Source organism: Musca autumnalis, unplaced genomic scaffold, assembly GCF_047663935.1.
Source record: "Musca autumnalis isolate F117 unplaced genomic scaffold, ASM4766393v1 scaffold_3, whole genome shotgun sequence".
NCBI lineage: Eukaryota > Metazoa > Arthropoda > Insecta > Diptera > Muscidae > Musca > Musca autumnalis.
In genome coordinates, this window is record NW_027411866.1 from 127,464,520 (window position 1) to 127,491,729 (window position 27,210).

Below are 27,210 nucleotides of genomic sequence, written 5' to 3' on the forward strand. Positions count from 1 at the left end.
TTACATTGTAATCATGTGCAAAAGTCACGAAAATATAAAAATAATAGAGCTCGTGAGACACATAAGCCTGGGACTGGGAGGGATGGTAAAGGAATCTCCTCAAAAATTACGGCTAAACCGCCCTTAATTTTCTTGAAATTGGTCACCGAGAAAATATGCTTTTACATGCCAAAAAAATCATAAGGTTAAAGCTTTTCATACAGTCTAAACGTACTATAAATATTCACAAGGTTCCACTCATTTCACAGGTTTAAACGTTAAAGGATCCCGTATAAAATCTCATACAGTCAACCAAAAAAGTCTACATACAGCCTATAAATCTCGAGTTTTAAGGATAAGGAAGCATTTTTATGCTTATTTTTGTTGTATGTAATATTGTTTATTAGGGATATGAGATAGAACTATGTACCTACTTGGATTTTCATAAAAATGCTTCCTTACCCTTAAACCCCGAGATTTATAGGGTGTATGTAGACTTTTTTGGTTGACTGTATATTGGCAAATAATTTACTATTTTCCCTGGTTTCTGCATTCTATACCTATTCTCTTTTCCTACTTGTTCTCCTATTATTATAAATAAGTTCACACTTCATATTTATTTAATTAGGTCAATGTTGGAGGAGTGATTGTTCTTTTATTTACCGTTTTTATTTGACAAACATCAACCCACAGCAATAACAACAAAAAATACATAAACTGAATACCCAAAGTCATTGAACTTTTGTCAAGTCGTACATAAATACACAAGATGCTGCAATACGGTACAAATTCTGTGAAAGGTCGTCTAATTTGTAAAAAAACCTCATAACAATAGATTGTAAACAACAAAACAATACACCAAATGCACTTCGTAATTCGTCGTCATTTCATTTCCCAAAAAAAAACCTTACATAAAAAAGGAGGCTACATTGCGGTGTTGTTCTTTACCCCCCGTTTACACATGCAAGTGGCAGTTCGAAAAATACCAATACACTCACACATATTCACTGCCACACCAACTAACAACCTCACTGCCGACAAAATTTCCTTGTCAGTAATCAATGTAAGTGCTTTGAAAGTAACTTCAATTTTTTACCGAACGTTTACACATGCAAGTGTCAGTTCGAAAAAATTGAAGTTTCGACTATAATATGTATACACAACTGTCTGCAAGTTACTTGCATGTGTAATCCTTTGGTTACTCTCTTTCTCTAATCCCCTGTCAGTCAACCTAACAACAGACCACAGCATCATCATCCGCCAAGAACAACAACTACATTCAACGTCATGAAGTCATAAAAATTATGATGATTGTATTTCAAATGAAAAAATAATGTTTACTTTTGCAAGAATTCAGTAGAAGAAAAAAACATCTGTCTGGTTGGCTGCCGCAAAAAATCATAACAAACCAACACCGTTGACGCCGTCATCATCATCATAATAATAGACTAGGCGCCGTCGTCGTCGTCGCTGACGCCGTGTATTGTGTTTAATCATTCATGAAGTTCTTCTGTCGATATTCCGTCACATTTTGCGTTTTTCCACTTTTTTGTTGTTGTTGATTTTAATGTTTTTTTTTCTTTCGTTTGCTGTGAATGAAAGTGTGGTTATTTCCTAATATTCAACAATGTTTATATTTCTAACAAAAAAAAAACACTTTTTTAATAAAGGGTTTTGGTTATTTTTTTTTTTTTTTTCTCTTTTTGTATCTTGTACGCATACACAAGGGTAGTTCCGTGTGTGTTGGGTTCGTTGTGCAAACTTTTGCTGCCATTCGTTTTGTATGCATAAAAAACCATGCCGTTGCTTGCTATTTATAGATACAATGTAGGTAAATGTTTTCAAGGTTAAATAATTGTGTAAAAAATGTTTTGCATCTTTTTTTTTTTGTTGGTTACCAACCACTCCCCCTCTTCCACAATAAAATATTCTGTAATAGACGCAAACAAAAATTCCTAACCCTTTTCAAATGCCTGCAAATATTTTTTGTTTTGATAATATTTTTGTATGCTTTTTGGGTTTTTTATTCTTATTTTTTTATATGGATGATGGTGTATTCTGTTTGGGGTTATAGTTTTTCAGAGTTCCACAATATTTTCCTCATCGTTAGTGTAAATGTGTGTGTATGAACTGTTTGTGTTTTGCAGTTACATTCTTAATAAAGGTCAACCAACGTATAATACTCTCCGTTTAAAGTGTAGTGTTGCCACATTACATCTTTATATTCTTATAACGCATTTACACCAAAGGATTTCTTGAAAATGGGTTCTAAAAAACACCCTTTCTTTAGGAAAGGGTTCCAAAAAGCACCCTTTCTTTATGAAAGGGTTCAAAAAAGCACCCTTTCTTTAGGAAAGGGTTCTAAAAAGCACCCTTTCTTTAGGAAAGGCTTCTAACAAGAACCCTTTCTTTAGGGAAGGGTTCTAAAAAGCACCCTTTCTTTAGGGAAGGGTTCCAAAAAGCACCCTTTCTTTAGGAAAGGGTTCTATAAAGCAACCTTTCTTTAGGAAAGGGTTCCAAAAAGCACTTTTTAGAAAAGGGTTCTAAAAAGCACCCAAAAAAGTTCATACATAATCGAGTGGGTCTTCCGCTAAATGGATTTCTAGATTGATGGGAGGGTGGAACAACTAAAATTAACGGGGCGATCGCCTAGACCTGTATAAACTATGGGGGAAAATGTCTGTGACTAGACAAATAGAAAATTTTTGATATTTTTGGGAGATTTTTTATATATTTTTGACATATTTGCTAAATGCAAATACGACAAAATATGTAAAAATGTGGCAAAATATATTCAAAATCACGTAATATCAAAATATTCCTATTTACATTTTTGAAAAATATGCAAAACCCCATGTCTATTCATGACCAATTGACAACACTGATTTTGCAAAAGTTCTGGGTTTTCGCCAATCCCGAAAAATCAAGGCGACTTTAAATGTCAAATTTTTCTACCTACGTTTCGTTGTGAACTGTCATTCACAATAAAGTATTTTGACAGCTAAAATCATCTGCTGTTTATTGAGCCATTAGCCCAATATACTTTTTATTCATTGATCTAAACATACTATAATTAAAAATCTGTGTGTTATTAACCTAATTGTAATAGTACGTTTACATTTACGAAATCGAGTCGATTTCAACTGTCAATTCCTTTGCGTATGTCAAATGAAAATTCATTTGAAATCCATTGGATTTCATTTGACGTTTAAGCAATGGAACTGACAATTGAAATCGAGTGAATTTGGTAAATGTAAACGTACCATAATATGTAAAAAGATAACCAAGAACTTGTGTACTTTGGTCCTACCATTTTCAAAACAATTGGCAACTCTGAACAATCTGCTTAAAGTTTTGCACTCGTTTGTCTTTTGTATGTACTACAACAATACCGGTCGATTTTTATTCGTCTCTTCCTTTATTGCTGTCAATTATTTGTATTTTTTACACTTTTGAGCCCCTTTCTTCTTTATGACTACAGCCGATGAAACAGAAACTCAAAAGAACAACAGCATTATATTTTTTTTTTTGCAAGAACCAACAAATATCAACAACAACACATGTTGTTGCCAAATAGGCTTCTTATTGTTATTATTTCTAAACGAAAACGTCATTATTAACGGCGGGCGTATGAAAAGATAATGACGACAAAATAAAGAAATTATAAAAAAACACATAAAAATTGTAGATGCATGGCACAAACATACGCACACCCTATTATATATAACCATTGTTGTTGTTGTGTTGAGAAGGGCAATGTGGCGTGCAAAGAGACAAGAGAGAGCAACACACAAAAAATTTCACACAATAACGTCAACCGAGGCGTCAACCTATCTTCTCATTGTGTATATAGAAAAAAAAAAAGAAACCAAGCAGGCAGCCAGTCAGTATGTATGCATTAAACGTACACACAGACGTGCATAAATCATGGCCGTTCGTGGGACTTGATTTGGTTACGAAGTTTTTCGGCAAATCACACACACGCGACCCGAACGCAAAGTAAGAGAGCAAATGTTTTGATTTTTTTACTTCAGTCTTGTACTGAATTTCATGCAAGCAGGTTGATGCCGCTTTATTTGTTTATTTTTGGGTACACAGAAAAGATTTTGCAGTTGTACAGCAAATATGTGGAGGGAAGAATTTGAAAATGATTTTTGTTTTGTATTAATATTTTTAATGACGCAGAATGCCTCGTCTGCAATGCAACAATAAAAAATGTATGTATGCTTAGAAAGTCTTAAAAAATCATTTTTATATACAATTTGTTTTTTCTCTCAAAAAAATTAACATATGAAGAAAAATACTTTTCAAATTATGAAGTTATTTATATTATTTTTAATTTAAGTCATACAAAGCGAACGCGCCAACAATATATTTTTCATTTCACACTCAATATGAAAATCATCACCCTGTTCTGTCAGTGTAATTTTACCCACACATAAACAATTTAAGCGCTCGCTCTTCTTGGTCGGCTATGGCATAAATAAATGGAATTTCGTTTTTGTATGAACCAACAAACGACAACGAAGTTCAACATCACATTGAAAGAACGAACCACCGTCATCATCATCATCATTCTCAACAGTACCACCGAACCACGAACATACACACAAACCACCATCTACACTCTTCTTCTGCAGCTATTTAATTGAAATGAGTATAAAAATATTATGTATTGTATAGTGACGCGACAACAATGTTGTTGTTTTTGTTTTACTGTTGTCTCATCGGTTTTAAGGTTTTGTGTTATTTGTCTCTGGATAGCTGTTCGTTGTTCTGCAAACAGTGTTGCCAATTTAGCGTTTTAATTCCATTTTTATTAATTGACCAAAACTATGGGGCAATATATAAAGTCCAAGTTATAGGATTATTGATATAAATGAATGAATGGAACAATTCAATGATTGTTCTGCTCCAGAAAATGCAAGAATGTACTGTTTTTTGATTTTTTTTTACAAATTTATAAAGGAAACAAATTCTCATAATTTTAAAAGTAGTAGACCATTCTGGACAACTTCTTAGAAGACTGACTGGCTTTAGAAGGTCTTACGAACTCTTTTAATATGAGGATTTTTATGTAATCAGACATCTAGGGTTTTCGAACAAAAATACCTTTAGGAAGTTTTATACACAATTTCAGAAGTAATTCGAATATTTTTAAATTTAATTCTTAACATTTTTGCCGACTTCCGTATTGTCAGTTGCTTTGTATTCGTGCATGAAACTAGGGGTTCTTAAATCGATTTCACCACTACTGCAATTTCATAAAATTACTTTAGTATGGAACTCGATTTAAGAACCCCTAGTTTCATGGGCGAATACAAAGCAACTGACAATACCGAAGTCGGCCTTTATTTGTAATTCAAGAATTCCGTTTGTAATTCGAAGCATTTCAATTGTATTTCGAGTTATTCCGTTTTTAAGGGGTCGATTATGGGTAGCAACTCAACTGTAGTTGCGTTGTCAGAAGAGAAAATGGTAGTAAAATAAAAGAGAAACAATAGAAAATTTTGTCAAAAATCATTTAATTTAATTGTAAAAAAGTATGAATTTCAGTGCGGAAATGGAAATTTCTATTATTAAATTTGCTCTCGGCAACGCACTTGTAGTTGGGTTGCTATCCATAATCGACCCCTAATTCGAGAATTTCATTTGTAACTTGAATCATAAGCATTTGAAATTCGAAAATTCTATTCTAGGAATTTTTCTATTTGTAATTCGAATTTTTCTATTTATAATTGGAATTTTTCTATTTTTAATTCGAATCTTTCCATTTGCAGCGACAAAAAGGTGATTGTCGTTAAGAACTATCGATATTAACCCACTTAGCGCCGAGAATTTTTTTCGCGAGAAAACTTAAAATTGTTTATGAAAATTATATTTTTGAGACTTTTTAAGCATTTTTTAAAAAATAACTTTTTTCTCTAAAACGTATAGTTTTCCTGCAATCGGGCCTTCTTTTAAAAGTGCCAAGAACTTTGGAGGGTAATATTGGTGTATCCTTACATGCCAATCCCTTGGTATTTTGTTGAGAAAATACTCTTAGTCCCAATTTACATTAGGCGAGTTTACTTGCGGCAATTGTCAGTTTGATGGAGAGAGAGGTGAGGTATATGGTAACCCTTTGCCTCTCAACACCCTCTCTCACCCACAAACTGACAATTGCCGCAAGTAAACTCGCCTAATGTAAATTGGGACTTACTATATTCCTAACAAATTCCTGACTTTATATGATTCTAACATTTATGATTAAATTTTTATCAAATATTTAAATTTTTCATCAAAAGTCGAAAATTACAAAAAAGTCGATTTTTTTGAATAGCGTGGGTTTTACGCCAATTGCGTGAAAATAGGTGGATCAAATGAAGCGTTATAAGCGTGAAATGATAGATAACAGACAATACTATAACAAAATGCAAAAAAACCCACAAAAATATTCAAAAAAGCTAGAGTTTTACGTCAATTTTTGCAACCATTTTTTGTGGCGTTTAAACGACCAGTGGCTTTATCTGGGTTAAGTTTGCTGTCAATTTAAATTACAACTTTTCATTCATAATTTTGCGTTTTAAATTTACCGATTTTTTGTCGGTAACTCGAAAAATGAGCTACAGAATTCCACTAGTGGTCACTACACCTTGTTTATTACACCATGATAAAATATATCTATAGGAAAAAGAAATTTTAACAAAAAACAAACTTTATATACATTTTTTACATTGGCAACACTGTTGACTCTCTTTTGCCGCCGTAAACATCATTATGATCAACATAGTGTTGTCAACGTCGTTTGATGACGTCAAAGGTAATAATGAAAAAGAAGTTTATTATGATGATTGTGTTATGCTGCGGACAGACAGAAATACCACATAAACTCCAGCCAGCAAACATAAAATACATACACATTCACACACCCTACCAACAAAAAACGTTATTTTTCCGCGCGCACACAAACCGTCGCACACACACATTTAACATTCAAACCTTAAAAATAGGGGAAAGGGAAGTTGACAGCTCTGCCAGCAGAGAGAGTACACAAGGCAAAACAACAACACATAATACAATCCACCAATAACTAGCCAAAGCAAATACAGCATATAAGAAAAACATACTTTTGTGCTGCGCAGCTCTGCCAACGTCGCCGTCGTTTGCCTGGTATAGATGGATGGTTGGCTTGCATGTTGGGTATATGGATGGTAAAGGCAAACGTATTAGTGGCCAAGGGCTAGTAGTATAGCAGCAAGCAGCAGTAGTAGGCAGGCAAGCAATAAACATACGGTAAAGAAGAAACGACGTTCGGTTTACATTGTGCTTGCATTGTGTGAATAATATTGTGTTGTGTGTATAGTGAGTGTTGTACCTTTTTTTCTGAGTCTTCTTGTTGTTTGTGTTGTTTTTTATTATTTGGTTTTCCCTTCTTGTTATTCTGCTTCTTCTTCTTCTTCTTCGTATTCCATTGCCATCATCATGCAACCAACCAAACAGCCAGCCAGGCCATTGTGTGTATTACAATAGAGATTGTGAACACACACTGTACTCCATAAGGCTTGTTTTGTATGGCGGCTCTGTGTTTTTGCGTCGTCGCCGTCGTCGTTGCAGTCTCTGTGCACAAATGTATTATATGGGAGTACAAGAAGTAGTAGAAGAAGAAGCAGCAGCAGCTAAAAGTAAAAATCCCAAGCAAGCCATTGTGCATGCACAAAAAAACCAAAGAAGAAGTTCCTCTTGTGTCGTAAATTCAAAGCGCGCCCTATAATAATACAAAAACCAACCGAAAAAAGAAAAAAATAAACAGAAAAAAGTTTTTCTTAACGTTGTTTAACGAGTGAGTGTGTGTGTTTTATCTTTTTTTCCGAAAACAAACGAAACCAGAAAAAAAAACATGAAACAGCAGCAGCCCGTACTTAGCTACCGTGTATTTTATATGATTTGTGTGTTGTTTAGTGCATAGTGAAGAAGAGGAGGAGTACAGTATTTCTACACGTAAAATACAAACAAGAAGAAGAGTGTGTATTATTATTATTACTATTTGACATTGTCATCGGTTGTACGGGTCGGTCGGTCGTGGTTATCATCGGGAGGTAAAGAGAGCAAAGCCATAATACTTTGTATTATAATACAGAAGTACTATGTGAAAAAAAGAAGAACAAACAGGAACAACAAACAAATGTAATGCAATGATGGGAACTTTTTTGCGGGTGTGTGTAATTGTGTTGTGTATCCAACTCTTGGTATGGTGGCTCTGTGTGTCGTCTTTCGTCTGTGCAAAAAAATTTTTTTGAATGTTGTCTGCTGCTCTTTTTTTGTTCTTACCTTTTGCATTTTTTGGTTACAAAGAAATTGTTTTTTCCTTGCTTGCGTGTGAAATGAAATCAAAGTTTGGTAACCAAACAACAACAACAGCAACATCAGCCTCGTTTGAGAGAATATGGAAATGCAAAAGGGATTTCCCAACTTTTTTTTTTTGTTATCAAATCTTTAAGTGCCAAATTTCTTTGCAATGTCCAGTGGTTTGTATGAGGATGTGTGTATGTGCGTACGTATGTGTTGAATATGAAAAAAGGCAATGACATAAAGAAAAATCTTTACAGATGAAAAAGAGTAATAAAAGTAAATAAAAAATTTAAAAATGATGCAGTTAACAAGTAGTGCAAGACACCCCTCCTTCCTCCCACTCCCTGTTTGCAATGGGTCTCTACAAGAATGCAGTGTTATGGAATATTGAGTGATTCCCTTTCTGGGCCAATTATTGGAATGCAATTTTTGGATGAAAAAGGAGTAGAAACAATATTTTATATTTTCCTTTTGGCCTGTTTCTTTTGCTGCAATTCAACCCAACCACCACAACAAGAACAAACAATTCGTTAACCCTGTTTTCCATGTTTTTGTTGTTTGGTTCGTGTCATAAACGAGCAAAACAAAACGGAAAAAAACTTTCACCGGCTATTTCGAGAGAAGGGAAAACCAAAACAGGAACGATTTCTTGAACATAAAGATACCTTTAAGGAATTTCTAGGTTTAGAAGGTCTTATGAGGTCCAATGAGAGGACTTCCAGCTTTAGGTTTTATGAAGTCCTTTATTGGTATGAGGACTTTTAGGGGTTTCATGCATACCTTTAAAAGGTCTTCTGAAGCCTTTAACTGAGGTGAACTTTATGAGGTTAATTAAGGACCTTAAAGGAGATCTTATAGGTAGCTTTTAGCCTTTGACCTAGAAGAGCTTCAAGAGGTTAATTAGGGAGGCTTCTAACTTCTTTAGGGGGCCATATGAGGACTTCAAGCTTTAGAAGGTCATAGAAGGTATTTTATATGAGGTTTAAGAATGCAAAATGACCTTAAAGGAGATCTTATAGCTCTAACGGACTTCGTGGGGCCTTTGACCTAGAAGAGATTCATGAAGTCTTCTGTATAAAGAAGGGCTTTAGCCGATCTTCTAGTTGTAAAAAACCTCAGAGTTTAATTAAGAGTTTTTTAGCTTTAGAAAGATCTTCTGGATATTGAAGAGCTTTAACCCATTAAACCCCAAGGCAATTTAAAATAGAAAATCAGGAAATTCATTTATTTATACTTAAGTAGAAAAAAAAAAACAAAAAATAAAGAACAAATGTTTAAGTAGGTTTTTAGAGCTGTACTCGAACGGGTACAATGGGGACATTGGGTATGCCATTTTTCTAAGAATGACAATTTTTGAAACAGCTTTTTAATATTACATATCCATATTAATAAATCCACTGAATTTCAAATGACATTTCCATTGGGTATATGTCCAATAAACCCTCATAAAGAAGGATAGTCCGACAAAAAATCTGAACATTATTGTAAAAGGGTCCACCACCATTTTATTCTTCCGAATTTTATTCCGTATTTTTGTAAAGCTTTAAAAAAGCATTCGATTCTAGTTGACATTTTTGTTGTTGAATCTAGAACAGTTCCACTAGCTCAATAAGTTGTATAATAAATCAAGCAGGACTCGGGATACATGAGGAAGGTTTGATCTTTCTAAAGTTACAACACGTTAGGTGTCAAACTGCTACAAATAACCACATCTGAGATATATAGTAGCTGTTTCATGGTAACCTTAAACAACGGGGTATTAAGGTATGGATGACCTTTTGGAGTCCATAAAAATATATTCTGAGTAATATAAGACGACAAGAAGTATTTTAACTACAGAAGACTTACTTAGGACCACTCCAAAGGCTTGACTCGCATCAATTTTTAATAAAGTAAAGCCTACTAACTTTACAATGAATTCTTGCCTAAGATAACCGACGTCCAGGAATATGCCAAAGAAACCTATTGGGTTTCATGTAATACCTCTGATAAAAGGCAAATGATTTGGAATTAGAAGGCCGTTGTGTCCTGCAAAGAAGAATATGAGATGACAAATTACAGTTTAATTGTAATACCTACAAATGGTTTTGTTGTTGAAGGAGCAAATAAACCTACGTAGTAGCATAGGTTTTCTGCTGGGTTGGCAGCCGAAACGCAATAGTTTCGCGTCAATCCGGTACGAATGAACCCGCTGTCGTGGGATTGACCTGCAAGTGTTCTAAACGCTTGATTTCATGATACAGTGAGTACTGGTAATTTTTCCCCAAGCGCAGTATTTGTGTATACATATATTAAAGAGATCATTAGGAACTATTCTACATAAGACGAATAGAATGTCTTTTATCTAAAGATGATGTTTTTTAGATAACTCTAAAGACTTGACTCGAATTCTGGGGCTTTTGGCAATGAATTTTTGCCTAAGATCACACCCATATATCCTGTAAGAAATCAAAGAACAATAGTTAGATTTAAGTGTTTTTAATTTCTTTTAATACTAATTGGTTGAGTTAATTGCGACCAAACCAACTGGTCAGCCTTGACCCTTGATTATTTCTGAACAAATGGCAACCCTGTGTTCATTGCACATATGATCTCGTTATCAAATTGCTAATAATTGATTAAATTTATATATTCTTCAATTTAAAGATTATTCAACATTGTTGTGTTTATTGGCTTACTATTTCCCCATTGTCTTTTATTGTCATTTGTCTTTTTTGATGGTCTTTTGTTTCTTTTTGAACAGACGCCACACTGAACGAACGCCGCTAGTATACATTTGGCTCTTCTTCTTAATAATAATTGTATGTGTGTTTAGTCTGTTGACGCATCCTCTCCCTGTGACTGACTTTTCCTCCCTTTTGTTTCGTTTGTTGTACAGAGTTGTTTTTATCTACCATCTATTTGACGTTTAAAACATTTAATGACGGCCGGCTGCTGTTTCATGCATGTCAAGAGTGGTTCTTCTTCTTTTTGGTAGTGTGAGAGAGAGAGTGCACATCAAAAAAATTTAATAATTATATTAAATAAAATCTATTTTACAGAGATATCAAAGTGAATTAAATAACAAATGATTTACGCAAAACAAAAGGAAATTGTCTGCAAAAAGAAAAATTACACTAAAATTTATCAAGAAAAGATAATAAGAAAAATTAATGGATGAGAGAGCGAGAGTGCATTGTTTTGTATGATACGGAGAGAAAAACGTAATCAATTGCGCGCGCGATTTATAACAAACATCAAAGCAAACAAATGTGAATTGGAAAATAAAAGAAATTAAAATAAACATAAAGGAGAAAAACGTAAACGAAACAAAACAACAAATTACCGAATATAACCAAGTTTAACAACCTCTTTTACCAATGCAAAGGGAAAAGAAATTTAGAATATCCTATTTTTCACAAAATTCACCCATAAGTAATATTGACGACAAAATTGCCAACTTTTCAGAATACTTCGGAAACACGAGGAAGTACTAATATCACTGATAAGTTTAGCAATAGCAACAAAACATAAATTTAAAGTGAAAAATAAAATACCCTTCCCGCCCTCGGCCTGGTTAAAAGTTAACTAAACCAACACGTGAATCAAGTGAAAACTTCTTTACAATAAAATTCAAAATTCCAAGATTCCTCCTTCAGACGAATCTTTAGGTTAGATCATCTCCATACACATAATAAAAAATCATGTCAGAACATAGCGCTTGGGGTCAACGCCAAGCGACTGCTGCCGAGGCTGCCTTATGGTGGCCCGGTGCACTCGCTGCGGCAGCCACACAACACCAACAACAACAACAGCAACAACAACAACAAACCATTGATCAGCAAACTCTTCAACATTATCAGCAACAATTGGTTGCCCAGCAACAACAACAGGCCGCTGCCGCAGCCGCTGCTGTCCAGCAACAACAACAACAATTGCAACAGCAGCAGCAGCAACAGCAGCACCAACAACAAGTTGTCGTCCAACAGAATCAACAGCAAGCCCATCAAAATAATGCCAACACCACTTCTGGTGTTGGTACCCAACAGCTTTTCACATACAAAATGGCCAGTAGTTTTCCCAATCCAGCCACAACAATGGCCCAAGTTGTTGCCACCTCCAATGCAGCCGGTTCACCCGCCTACGATTATCGCTTGAATATGGCCCAGGCAGCAGCAGCCGCTGCTGTGCCCGGTTCACAATGGTGGTATTCAGCCGCCAATCAGGGACAAATCGATGCCAATACAGCCGCCCAATTGCAACAGCAACAACAGCAGCAGCAACAACAGCAACAGCAGGCACAGCAACAACAACAGGCACAGCAACAACAGCAGGCACAGCAACAACAGCAGGCGCAGCAACAACAGCAGGCACAGCAACAGCAGCAAGCGCAACAGCATCAGCAGCAACAACAGCAATTGCAGCAGCAGCAACAGGCGCAACAGCAGCAACAACAGAATGCGGTAAGTACGAATTTTTCAAATGTTTTCATTATTTGTTTTCCTTTTACAATATAGCCTTGTGTTGTTGTAATACATCAATTTCCATTTCTCCTTTATGGTGGTATATGTCCTCCCTCAAAACTTTTCCACTTTCATTTTTCAATTCACACCAAAAATATGAGTGTTGTTTGTGTTTTAATCTCCAGTTTCATTTTTTTGTTATAAAAGTTGTTGTTGTTTTATAGGAAGTATATTGGATATTAAGCTTAAATTTTTTGATACAATTGCATCATCACCTCATCCAAAGTGACATTTTCTTCCGTCTAACAATGAGTTGTCTAAATCTGAAGATGAAGCTATGAATTTAAAAGCTTAAAATCGACGTTTTTATAGTGTTTTCGGAATGTTTTGGAGTTGCATATCTCGGAATTCGGTATCTCATAAACATCAACATTTTCACAGAGTTTTTCCGGACTTCTGGTGTCCTCTTATGAACTTTCTTAAGAAAACTGCTACATATAACATTGTGGTTGGGCTCACGAAGGCACTACTTTTGAGGAAAATTTCAAAATGCTCACAGACTAGCCCTTTACAGCATTCTTGCTACCTACATATACCGTTCTAGATGCCAACTCCATCACTCTCACTAATAGTTCTAAAGTTTTCTTTATGAATGATGATGTCCAATTCTTCATAGTATACACCGGCTCCAACGTTGAAAATGGATAAGCTGTCCGGTATTGATCAGTTTAAGCATAATCAGTCCAAACTAAACGTCTAAAATTTTTAATTGGAGTTGCGGCACTTTAAACCAACACAGATTTTCTAAGGTCTTCTTTAGACATTCCTCTGCCTTCTAAGGAATTATATAGGCTGAAGGATGCACTTTAAGGTCTTATATAGTCAGAAGAATACCTGATATGGTCTTCTATAAATAGAAGAAGGCCTTTTAAAGTATTCTATAGACTAAGGAAAATCTATCAAGGTATTATATAAGCAGAGAAAGATATTTTAATGTGTTGTACAGACAGAAGGTCTTCTATAGACAGAGAAAGACATTTCAAGGTATTCTATAGGCAGAAGAACCTCTTATAAGATAATTTAGGCATTCTAAGGTTTTGTATAGACAGAGGAAGGTCTTTTGAGGTATTCTAAGGCATAGGAAGACTTTTTAAGGCGTTTTACAGACAGAAGGTATTCTATAGACAGTAAGAAGGCCTTTTAATAAACTCCCTCGAAGCCGCCACATTCCTAGTCTAGGAAATGGAGCCAAAGCTAAATTAACCCAGATAAAGCCACTGGTCGTTTAAACGCCACAAAAAATGGTTGCAAAAATTGATGTAAAACTCTGGTTTTTAGAATATTTTTGTGGAGTTTTTTGCATTTTGTTAAAGTATTGTCTGTTATCTGTCATTTCACGCTTATAACGCTTCATTTGACCTACGCTTTTCCACGCAATTGGCCTAAAATCCAAGCTATTCAAAAAAATCGACTTTTTTGTAATTTTCGACTTTTGATGAAAAATTTAAATATGCGATACAAATTTAATCATAAATGTTAGAATCATATAAAGTCAGGGATTTGTTAGGAATATAGTAAGAGTATTTTCTCAATCAAAATCCAAGGGATTGGCATGTAAGGATGGATACACCAATATTACCCTCCAAAGTTTTTGGCACTTTCAAAAGAAGGCCCGATTGCAGGAAAACTACGTTTTAGAGAAAAAAGTTATTTTTTAAAAAATGCTTAAAAAGTCTCAAAAATATATTTTTCATAAACAATTTTAAGTTTTCTCGGAAAAAAAATTTTCGGCGCTAAGTGGGTTAAGTAACACCTTTCTGGATGATGGTATTTGAGACATAGGAAGATTATATATACTCTTCCCAGAGTTCACCAATGCTATTAACAGCCTGAACTAGGAAATCTATCGATTTCTTATTATGACTGTGCCGAACTGACCGTCACCCTGATTTTTCATCACAGAAACAATGACTGTCAGCTCTGTCAATAATAGCCACTCTTAAAGTCGAAAGTTGGCATCATTGGGGCCGGTAAGGTTTTTTTGCGTTCTTGTCCATGCGCCTTGAAGGTCGCTTTTCCCATTGAGGTAGCTACCTTCTCAATTCTGGGCTTTTTCTCTCTGGATTTCTGGTCAATGACACGAGGTCGATGGGTTGACTGTCTGAGAAATCATCGTCTTCTTGGACGAAGCCTGAGGTCTTTCGGAAGAGAAAAGACTTTTCACAGTTTTTAGCTACGGAGCTTTGCTCATCTTTGCAGAAGATTATGGGGTTTTCAATTCAATTCAATTTATGTTATAAATGAGAATCCATAGGGCCAAAAACGTGGAAGTTTCTAGAATAGATTGTCCCTCCGCTCTATTCTTGCCTTTCGTGTTGAATCGGGCCTAGAAGCAACTGGGATCTCCTAAGACCTCCTTCTCGGAATGCAAATTCCGATCTCGATCTTCGAATTTGTGAAGATACTTCACAGCACGTTTGTAGTGCTGTGTATCTTTAAATTCTCTGGCAGATCTGTCCTTAGTCAATGTTCCAGCGGCATTCTGCCTTTGTAGTGCTTTTATATATGACCTTAATGAGAAACAAAGGGCCCCAATATTTTGTGATATACTATCAATATTGGCCTACGTTCTGATTTATTTCTCACGGAGTAGAAGACATGAAAATATTCAATGTAAGTCCATATTTTGATGTAGCGTTAAAAAGTTCATTCTGATTTTAGCTACTATGGCGTCTTGGCCATATTTTCTAAACGATTTAAATCTAATTTGATATTTTGGTTTATCAGACGGTGGAACACCTCTTCGTAGAAAATGTTTAATGTGTGTATGTCAATTTTTTCCGAGGGCTCTGATATCAGATTTTTTCTGAGATTTTCTGAATTTTTTTTTAGAAATGGCAGACTTCTCTAATATTTTCCTAGAAATTGGACCGATTTTCTATAAGTTTATTTTAAGAATCTCTGCACATGTTCTAAAGAATCTTAAGAATCGTCATTCCGAATTCGTTCCGATTTGTAATGGATTTTCTAAGCGATTTTTTTTTTCGGTTGATGTCGAAGAACAAAATGACTGGTCATAAAATTCGCATATACAATTTTACAATTTTTTAATATAAATGCAACATATAATAATTCAAACTAGTGTTGATAGCTTCAACATACTTCTGCACATTGTTCTACTGTTAATCATAAAATGATAACAACAGGCAAAATCATTAGAAAGTTTGAAATTATAATCTTCCCTAAATAGTACATTAAAAGAAAATTGTCTCTGAGTGGGGTTTGTTCAGTATAGTACGACACGTGTTGCGTCAATATCAAAGGCTTCAGCGTCAGAATTGTTTCCGATTTTTTCAGAAAATCTGAACTTTTCTCCGAATTTCCTTCCGAATTCGGACGGATTTTCTTAAGAAAATCAAAATTTCAATCCAATTTTCCAGAATTTTCTTCCGAATTCGGACCGAATTCTGTCAGAAAATCTAAATTTTTCTCCGAATTTTCCAAGAATTTACTTCCGAATTCGGACCGAATTCGTTGCGAAAATCTAATATTTTCTAAGAATTTCCTTAGAAAATTCTTTCCGCATTCGGTGACCACGTCCATACAACTTTCGTACCGAATTCGGCATCAGAATCGGATATTTTTTCAGAAATTCTGTACGAATTATGACAAAAATGTTAGCTGGGTGGATTGAACACCTATTGCGTAGCGTCCATATAAAGGTATCTCCTTTTTTTTTTTTCTTCGAAGAAATTTTTCATGTAGGTCCATGTTTCGGTGTAGTATCCATATAAAAGTACCTCATGATTTTTGCTATTTCGAGAGTCTTGTTTCATATCTGTCCCTTGTCAAATATGTTACATAGTTTAATCTTATCTTAATATTTCATATTTATTCACGTGTTAGCAATAGACCTACTTTTTATGGATAATTTACTCTTTTTTGTTTCCATACCTCCCCTATCATTATGTTGCCGACAGCAATACAATTTATAGTCGCTTACGCACGTACCTCCATAAAACTTGAGTTTTTTCTGAAACTGTTGTTGGTTGTCATATGCGCGCACCGTTTATCTCTTCTTCTTTTTTCCTCAGCACATGGTATTTCAAATATTGTGTCAAATATTTGCGCTAAAATACGAGCAGTGGGGCTGATAAGAAAATGAGGAACTCATAGAGCTCTGCCGGCGTCACAGTGTTGTGAGTCATAATTAAAAAAAGGTGGATAATTATTTCATCCATTTAGTATCATCTGTTAAAAGAACGCAGAGTGTTTGGAATATTAAATTAAGAAACCAGACACTGCAGAGCAAGTACGAATACGAGTTAGCTTCAGTTTCCAAAAAATTACGGATATGTATTTGACATCTGTTGAAACAACATCTCACTCGTTTCATATCAAAAAATCCAAATTTGTACCTATATTGAAATCAAATTAATTCCTTTTTCTATTCTTGATATAGAAGAAAGAAAATCGAAATGAAAAACTAGTTTTCCTAAAGAGATTGCCGTGTTGCAGTGATTATTATTGCACATAAAAAGGTAATCAGTTGACCGCCCTATCATCACACTACATCCCCTTTGAGGATGTTCATGTTTCAATAGTGTCGCTTAATAAAGGATATCCACCTTTCCCCATACCCAAAACAATTGGCTACTAAAGTAGTAGCTATGTAGATATGCTTGTTGCTGCTGCTGTTGTGTACATTCCGAAACATGTGTGTACAAATTGAGTAAAGAACGTGGCACAGACCCCTCTTGATAAGCAAAGCTAGAAAAGCAAGCATGTGCTTCATTGTTATTTTTTTTTCAATTTTCGTTGGCGCTTTATCAATCTTTTTGTTGTATTCGTGTTTCTTGATTTTGTGACATAAAATAATGTATGGTATTTTTTTCTGAATGCTGTCACCGCCTCCAACCTCCTCTCCCTCTTCCACATGTTGGGGCCAGAAGCAACAATGCTAGTGCTTCTTCTTCATGGTGGTGATTATAATTTCAAAACATGTCTCAAACACTGATTGTTTGATTGATTGATATGTGACATACTCGAAATAAATAAATACCAACATTTTTTTTCCTCATTTTTTGGTGGAGTGAGGGAGGTAGTGGATTGGAAACAAGTTAAGACTAAAATTTAGTTTCAGGCCTGCAATCAGAAAAATTGAAAATTTTACTGCAAGTATTCATTCTAGTAGTACTCTGGCCCGCTCCCCACATTAAAAACAAATATTTATACATTTTTTGAACATATTTGGACATCGGAACACTTTATCCTATGGCCCCGATTCAGGTCACGTTTTATCCACATTTTCCAACAAGTTTCTCCAAATTTGGTATTTTGGGTACTCAGTGAGTAGAAACCCTCCTTGCAAAAATATCATGAATATAGGTCTAGGTTTTGTTGTAACCCACATATAAAGGTATCTCCTAATTTTGGCTACTTCAAGGGTCTTGGCCACATGTTCATATATTTTTGGCTCTAATGTGGCATTCTGTTTTCTCCGGGGTAGAACACCACCTCTTCGCAGAAAATGTTCATAGCAGGTCCATGTTTCTATTTAGGGCCCATATAAAGGTACCTTTTGAATTTAACTATTTCGGTGGTTTTGGCCACAGTTTCCAAACGATTTGACTCTCCATTTTAGTATTTTGGTTTCTCAGGTGGGGTAAAACACCTCTTTGCAAAAAATGTCCATGCTTCTGTTTAGCGTCCATACAAAGGTATCTCCTGATTTTATTTCTTTCGAGGTATTGGCCTCATTTTCCAATCGATTTGGCTCTAATTTGGCATTTTGCCTTCTCAGCTGGTAGAACACATTCTCGCAGAAAAATGTTCAATATTTTGGTGCAGAGACCACGTAGCTATTTAGATGGCCTTGGCCACATTTTCCAAATGATTTGGTTATAATGTGACATTTTGGTTTCTCTGGGGGTTTCGCTGGAAATTTTCAATGACGGTTCATGATTCGGTGTAACACCATATAAAGGTACCTCCTGATTTTAGGTATTTCCAATTTTCCAATCTATTTGGCTCTAATTTGGCATTTTAGTCTCTCAAGGGGTAGAACACCACCCCTTTCCAAGAAATTTTAAATTTTCAATGCGTGTGTTTGAAAAGTTTCCTTTCGTCAGAGAACATAATGATGCACAGACTATCATTGATAAACAGCCATCAATTGTCCCTGATCTATCATCCATCCTATGAGGATCAGCTCTACCTATAACTGCTACTCGTAGTTCATCAATGCTGATACTCGTGAGAGGATGTCCGGAAGATATCTTGGGGCTCAGGTTGGCTTTTGAGTGGTATTTTCTGCTCTCTCTCAATCTTTTGATGGCATGCAGAGAAGGTGAAAGGTTTGGAGTCCAGACTCGGTGGGGTTCCTCTGTTGACCTAATATCCATCACCGTGTTCTTTGATGAAAAAGGGTTGGGGTTGATTGATTCATAGTCTTTTACTTCACATCCTTAAACTTTGAGGTGTGTCCTGTCTGTGTAGTGGCAGAGCCTCCCTTTGAAGAGTGTGTTATCGTTAAAAGAATAATTCACATTTGTGGGCGTGGAGTCAATTCATCACCATACCTTTCGGTTTGGGCACTAGACGGGTTTTGAAATTGCTTTTATGTTTTTTACTAGTCCGTTCCATTAGTCATTGATTTAGTGGGAAAAATTAGGTCCACCATAGGCCTCAGTACCATGGCAAGAACTTAACCATTAAATCTATACTACATTGAGACACCCAGATATCAACCAAGCTCCATTCTAATGCAGTTGGTAACCTCACTGCAAACCGTGCAACACGGATAAGCTCGCGATCGCTTGTTGTTGTAGTAACAATGTTTTATTATTATGTTTGTATGTTCGTTCTCCTGTTCAATCTGGCTCTGGGTCTATCTCCAGTTCCAGGAAGTTGACTACTTCGATGGAATGTAACCACAGATCCACTGGAGTCAGAGGAGTAGGCTTGGCGGGGCAGTTGAATAGGGGCTTAGTATCGTGCGGGCCCATGCCGCATACTGGGCAGATGTCTTGCACGGTGCGATCGATTCCCGCCCAATAGGAATTTAGGCGACTGCAATATCCCGAGCGTAGTTGAGCCAAAACTACTCTGGTTTGTCGTGGCAGCTGACGCTCTTCAGCTGCGATAGATGAGGGATGTGCTCCGATGACTGCATTCACACAATAATTGCTTATGATCCTAGCAACTGTGTCCGTGTGAATGCTGTTCAAACCTGCCTGATATGCCTGTTGATCTCCTATATTGTTGGACCGTCGTCTCTAGAGCATGAATATCCTTCTTGATATGCCTGGGTTTATCGGTGGCAGGCAGATGGTGATTGGGATGGCTCTCACGGTTACACCCGAGCAAGTACTGCAACGATAGCATTTCATTATGCTGTCGTACTGGAAGAACCTTTGCCTCCTCATGTAAATTGACCACTGTAGATTTGAGGAGACACCCTGTTGCTGTTCTCAGGGCGGCGTTCTGACAAATTTGAATCTTATCCCACTGCGTGTCACATAAATTCGGGGACCAAACTGGCGTCGCATATCTTACCACAGACCGGCCTATCGCTTTATACGTGGTCAACAAGGTTTCTTTATCTGCTCCCCAAGTGCTGCCGGCTAGGAACTTGAGGACCTTGTTCCTACATTTCAGTTTATTGCAGATAGCTGTGGCATGCGCGGACGACGTGAAAGTGGTGTCGAATGTGACTCCTAGAATTGTGGGGCAGTTTGTGGTCGGAATTCTGCTACCATCGACCCTGATATTCAACTCTCTTCTATACTGCGCCGTCCATGTAGTGAACAGAGTGGCCGTCGATTTAGTGCGGATATCTGCATATTCCTCGCGTGGAAAAAGGTGGGAAGATCGGTTAAATAGGAGTTCAGTCTCTCACAGATGTCATCAGTGTAGGTACCTGAATCGTGCAATCATTTGCATACGTTACAATCTCAATGCCGTCTGGAGAGGGCGGAGCTTCGATTTCTTGTTCCTGAATGCCACATACGACTGGCGACCACACATATAGTTGATTATCCAACGTTTCAGACTTGGCCGGAGAGTTGTCTGCTCGATGTCCTCGAACAGCGTGGAGTGCTTGACAGTATCAAAGGCTTTTGATAAGTCAAGCGCCACCATCACTGTTCTATCACACGGCCGCTCATGCTTGAGTCCTCGACAAATATGAGTGGAGATAGCGTGCAGCGCTGTTGTCGTGCTGTGCTGCTTACGGAATCCATGCTGATGATCGGCAACTTGATAGCAATTTCTAATGCTGGGGAGGACTAAGCCCTCAAGGGTCTTCGCTACCGGTGACAAAAGCGAAATCGGCCTGTACGATTCGTCTTTGCAGGTATCATTGCCTGGTTCAGTGTCAGCTCCCTGACTCTGGGGTCGTCGGGGTTGGTACGACGAAGCTCATCACGCTCATTTGCTAATCCCGTCGCCTCTGCTGGAAATTTGGTCTTACTTCGGGTATGCGACTAACAGGTATATGGCGAGCGGCTGCAGCATTGATGTCTCGGAACGCAATTCTCTGAAGCGGTGATTGGTTAACTTTCTGAACCTCGGCCAATCAGCTTTCCCATGATTGACGAATGTGCGGCGTTCAGAGGCGATGAAATCGGGTGGTCTGCTGATGGAGACAATTATGGGGAGATGGTCTGATCCAAGGGAAATGACGAGTTGCCAGGTGGCGTCATTTGTCAGACCAGGTGACACGATGGTTATGTCTGGCGAACAGTGACATGCTCCTCTAATTCTGGTAGGGGCGTCCTCATTGACCGAGCAAAACGTAGAGCTTTCAATCTGCTCAGCCAGCGCTATACCTCTCTGGTCGTTTCCAAGGGTCGAATGCCTCATCTCACGATGCCCATTAAAGTCCCCCAGGACCAGACGATTATGACCTTCCAAAAGCGGGCTAATTTCAGGCTTATAATCTGAGATACAGTTCCATACCTGACTGCTACCCCCATACATTCCATTTACGGGTCATTAGAGGCAGGCTCAAGCGAGATATGGAGGTCTGTATTGAACAGACTGGTGCCATCCTTCCTTATTACGTTGTAACCATCACAACGTACTGAGCTGTGTTCGTTCATCATGGTTTCCTGCACTGCCGCAACCTTGATCTTCTTCCGATTCATAAAGTACACTATTTCATCGATCTTACATCGGAGCCCATTGCAATTAAATTGCAAAAAGGATGCATTTTCTGGGATTGGAACAACAACGGCTGGTGTTAAATGTACGACCTCAAATTACACCATTGAGACCATGGTGCAATAAATTCGCCTTGATAGATGGCCTTTTCCGCACGCCACCCAAAGTTGCTGTGTTTTGTTTCTCTCTTTCGTTGTTATAACATAAATAAACATTTATGCTTCGTTTTGTAATTTTGTTTCAATAAAATAATTTTTATATTTGTTTAGATTGCAGTCTGTGTTTTAAAAATATGAAAAAATATAAAAAATCTTACCAAAGACGCTGTTTTAATTTTGCCTTAAATTCTATTTAAGAATAATTTTTGACCATTTATGATTGAGACTGGCTATCTTTTTATTAATACTCTCAACTAAAGACTGGATACACCTGTGCTTATGGTCTTCTCCCCACGGAGTATGCATTTGCCGTTCGTTCATTGTTGTTGTCATGATAATGCAAAATTGCTGCCTTTATCAGAGTCTCGTGATTTTAATGATAATGACAACCGGCAAATGTGTTGCTCAGCAGCAATTTGAATGAATGTGTGGAATGGGCAAAAAACATCAAGAAAACAAAATTGTCTGTCGTTATGTCTGCCGCCTGTGTGTTTATAAGATGCGTGTATGTTGCTTTGTTTATTGATGGTGAACTGTTGTGGGTTGAAAAAGAACAGACAGTACATATAACGTCACAATGCCTTTTGTAATCTTTTTACTCCTCCTCACCAGATTGAATGAATTTTACTGCCCAACTGTTTTATTGTTGTTGTCTTGGGAAATTGTTTCTTGTGTGCTTTTCCTTTCTCTTTCAAAGTTTATGGAAAAATCTTAAGAAACATAGGTATACTATAATAATAATGATGTCAAAATAAAACACTCCAAACACACCCAAACAACCAACATAGGGGGCATTCCGAACGATATAATGACAGAAAAGAAATTTTGTGCTGCCGCCGTCGTCGCTGCCTTAAATAACACAACCAAATATTCATATCAAACCCAGCAATAATAGCAGCAGCAACAACAAAAGGTGACAACATTGCATAAAGCAGCATTATGTTTTGTTGTTTTTTATTCCTCCGAGTAGTAGCGTAGTATGCTGCTGCTGCTGTTGTTGTTTTTTGTTTCTTGTTGCTATTGTTGTGTTATCACATCACTACTGTGTTACCAATGGAAATGACATTGACATTGAATCAACAAAATGTACAAAAATATAACAATCACAATCACAAAGTTAAAAAAGTTTTAATTTTTGTTTTGTATAGTGTGTAAATAGGTAATATGTATATATGTATGTAGGTAGAGTAGGATTATGCATGTAAAATAGCAACAGTTTAATATTTAAACAAGCAGCAAGCAACAACAAGTATGTGCGATTGGGGTGAATAACAAAAATAATAGTAACAGTAATGATTTTTCATACATATAATAAAATAATTATGTACCTACATCCAGGATAGGCAATGTGCGCTTACTGAGAGCAAGTGAGCGAAAACTTCAATGTAAAATGCATTGAAATGTATGCTCACTTGCTCTCAGTAAGCGCACATTGCCTATCCTGGACCTACATACGATTTATACCCTTGCAAAAGTTCAAATTTTGTTCATTGGGGGCCCTGGAAATGGTGTCAAGATGGATATCTGGCTACGTCCCTGAGTGAGTTGCAGTGACATTCTCTATAGCAGTAATAATTGCTATTATTTGTAGTTTTTAAAACAATAACAACATTTACATTTAATTTTTGATATCTGATAGGTATAATTATGTTATTGGTGGTTGGTTAGTCTGGTCGTTTGTATATTAGATGCCGGTAGTTGGATGGATTTGTTAGAATAATTTTGTTGTGTTGTGTTTCGTCGGATAACAAAGCTATTAAATAGAAAAGAACATTACGTCATTAAATGTGAATTGTATAGAGCACGTGCATATTTACGTTTACTATACAAATACTTAACGTTTGAAAATAACAGGTGGTTTATGAACTCTAGCTCTCATATTGTCTCCTTTAATTTGATATCTCAAGAGTAAGGGAGCAATTGATACACTGACATATTAACATTTAATATTGATGAATTGTTTTGAATAGGGTAGGTGCACCAATAGCACTGTGCAACAAAATGGAGGTGAAAGTGTGGGGCACGGAAAATTCCTCTTGGGGAAGAAAGGCCTTGGTGAGTATATTAAGAACCCCGAAGGACAGATCCGCCGTGAGTCGAAAAGGACATTGAAGAAAGCGAGTTAGAAGGTCGAATTGCTCTACGAAAATAATCCTCATTCGATTTGACCGAAGAGATGTCATCTCAAAAATAAGCTAAATCAACAGAGAACACAGATATAACGCTAATTCCTGATGGCTTACAGGGTCTCTAGCAAAAACTTCACCACGCCATAACGTGGAAGTTCGACTCACGGCGGATCTGTCCTTCGGGGTTCTTAATATACTGACCAAGGGCTTTCATCTCCAGGATATATTATCTCTGCCCCAAATTTGTGTTCGAATACCGGATACACAAGAGGTCTTCTTTTATGTATAGAAGACTTCAAAAGGTCTTCTTTTGTCTACAAAAGACCCCAAGAGGTCTCCTACTGTGTAAAGAAGAACTTAAGAGGAGGCGTTCTGTTGTTTATAAAAGACTTTCGTTGCCTTTAGTTGTCTATAGAACACCTTAAAAGGTCCTTTGTGTTTATAGACGATTCCTGCTATCTGTAGAAGACTTTTAGAGGTCTTGTGTTGAAGACTTTGTAGAAGACTTCTATTGTCTATAGAGCACCTCAAGTGGCCTTCTTTTGTCTATAGGAAATCTCTTAAGATTTCCTTTGTTTATAGAAGACCTCAAGAAGTCTTTGTTCGTCTGTAGGAAACCCTAAGAGGTCTTCTGTTGTCTATAGAAGACCTCAAGAGGTCTTCTGTTGTCTTTAGAAGTGCTAAAGACGTTGTTGGTCTTTTTTTATCTACAGTAGAACTCAAGAAGTCTTATGTTGTCTATAGAAAATCTTAGGGGGTTTTCGTTTGTCTTGAGAAGACTTCAAGATATCTTCTTTTGTCTAAAGAAGTCCCCAGGAAGTTTTCTACTGTATATATAATACCTTAAGAGACCTTCTTTTGTCTATTGAAGACCACAAGATGTTTTCTTCAGTCTATAGAAGACCTCAAAAGGTCTTCTTTTGTATATAGAAGAACTCAAGAGTTCTTCAATTGTCTATAAAACACCTCAAGAAGTCTTGTTTTGTCCCTAAAAATACTTGTACCTTTGTAATGGGGGCAGTCCATATTTGAAGCCTCATATAAATATTACAACGTGCAAAGTATGGACCACATCGGTTATTGCTTTGGAAAGTTATCGTGTATGGTGCAGGGGTACGTTTAGAACTTTTGTGGGAGAGGTACACGAAGGACTGTACCGAATTGGTCAATCTTCAAACGTTAATGCGTTGCTGTCGTTTTTAGATGCTCTTGTCAATAACCTGTTTTCTTTTGTTCCTATTGTCAGAAAACGCATCTCTTCCGGTTCGGAACCATGGTTGAAAAGTCGATCTATTATGTTATCGAAATCACTACGAGATATGGCATATAGGCACTATTTGAGTTATCCTACCCAATCAAATTGGTTAGCATACTGTGGCCTTAGAAACAGGGCCAAGTCTGTACTTAGAAGTGTACGTAGGAAGTATTATATGCAATTTTTTGGTAGGCTTGGACCGACACAAATCTGGAGTCATCTTCGTGCTTGTGGTGTAGTTGGTGTTGACAATCACGATGCTCATTTTGACGCTAATGCATTAAACGATTTTTTTACAGAAAGTAATGGTGATAGAGATGTAGGTAGTTTAGAGTTTGCTGATGTTGATGGGCAAGTACATACTTTCTCATTTAACTGCGTTTTTGAATTTGATGTTTTTGATGCTTTACAGCGTGTTAAATCACAATCAGTTGGTGTAGATGGCATACCTGTAAAATTTCTAAAACTCATTTTCCCATATATATCAAGATATATGACTCATTTCTTTAATGCTATATTTACTACTTCCGTCTTCCCCAATGCGTGGAAAGTAGCAAGAGTTGTTCCTATCCCTAAAGTTAAAGGACTTCATACGATTGAAAACATGAGACCCATAAGTATATTACCAGCGCTCTCTAAGGTGGCGGAGCACCTTATTAAAGAACAAATTCAAATGTTTCTTGATAACCGTAAAATTATCTACAACTGTCAATATGGCTTCAGGCGTGGTCTCAGCACTACTTCTCTTTTGGTTGACCTCACGGATCTAGTTAGGGAGACAATTGAAGGAGGCGACAGTGGTATTCTCGTTGCTTTGGACTTGTCCAAAGCATTTGATCGAGTAGATTATTCAACGCTGATTGAGAAACTAAGAACTAAATATATGTTTGATCTAACATCATGCAAATTGATTTCCTCTTACTTAACAGGACGTTCCCAGTATGTTTCTCTTAACGATAATGCTTCCAGAAGGCGTAATATATATAGTGGCGTACCCCAAGGATCCATTTTGGGCCCACTTCTTTTTATTCTCTATATGAATGATATTGGTAGTTGTATTGTTAGCAATGAATGTCGTCCTTTTTTGTATGCGGATGATATTCACTTATTTTTCAGTGGTAAGACTGTTTCTCAATTAGAGTTAAATGTGAATAATACCTTACGAGCTGTTTCGAGTTGGTTGCAAAACAATCATTTGGTAGTTAATGTTTCCAAGACCAAAGCTATGCTGTTTGGACCTATTTGTCGTGTTGATAGTAGTTTGAACATACATATTGATGGTTTGGCGATTGATTTTATTGATCAAATAAAGTGTTTAGGAGTTATTATTGATTCTAAACTAGATTTTTCTGCACATATTGATGCTTTATATCCTAGAGTGATAAATATGCTTCGCAAATTGTATGCCACAAATATTTTTTTGCCCTTCTTTGTGAAAAGAAATCTAGCGTATTCTATGCTAATATCATTAATTTCTTATGGTATAGAAGTCATATCAGGAACAACAGACGAAAATTTGATTAAATTAGAGAAACTTTTTAATATGATTGTCCGATTCGTTTATAATCTGCGTAGGTCACAACATATTTCTGTTCATGCTACCAATTTTTTAGGAGTGCCTTTTAAGATATTTGTAGAACAGCGTGTTATTTCATTCCTCTATAAATCTGTCCTTTTAGACCTGCCTGGCTTGTTACGAGAACGACTATCTTTTTCCAGATATACGAGGAATGTGCAGTTAATTTTTCCGC

The 27,210-nt window shown here is 36.6% G+C and overlaps 1 protein-coding gene across 32 annotated transcripts in view; it reads left to right on the plus strand.

Annotated features, from left to right (window-relative positions):
• Positions 1–27,210, plus strand: part of LOC141399667 (high mobility group protein DSP1-like) — an 87,683-nt gene that overhangs the window by 22,474 nt on the left and 37,999 nt on the right. For 9 of the 32 annotated variants that reach the window (XM_073978809.1, XM_073978829.1, XM_073978811.1 and 6 more), the window contains exon 3: positions 12,132–12,752. In XM_073978809.1, coding sequence (XP_073834910.1) covers positions 12,132–12,752 — 621 coding nt within the window. Of the gene's footprint in view, positions 1–4,011; positions 4,197–7,189; positions 7,360–7,461; positions 7,802–7,899; positions 8,146–11,351; positions 12,753–27,210 lie in introns of those variants that run through there. The other 23 variants (XM_073978834.1, XM_073978813.1, XM_073978815.1 and 20 more) reach the window with 15 other exon arrangements.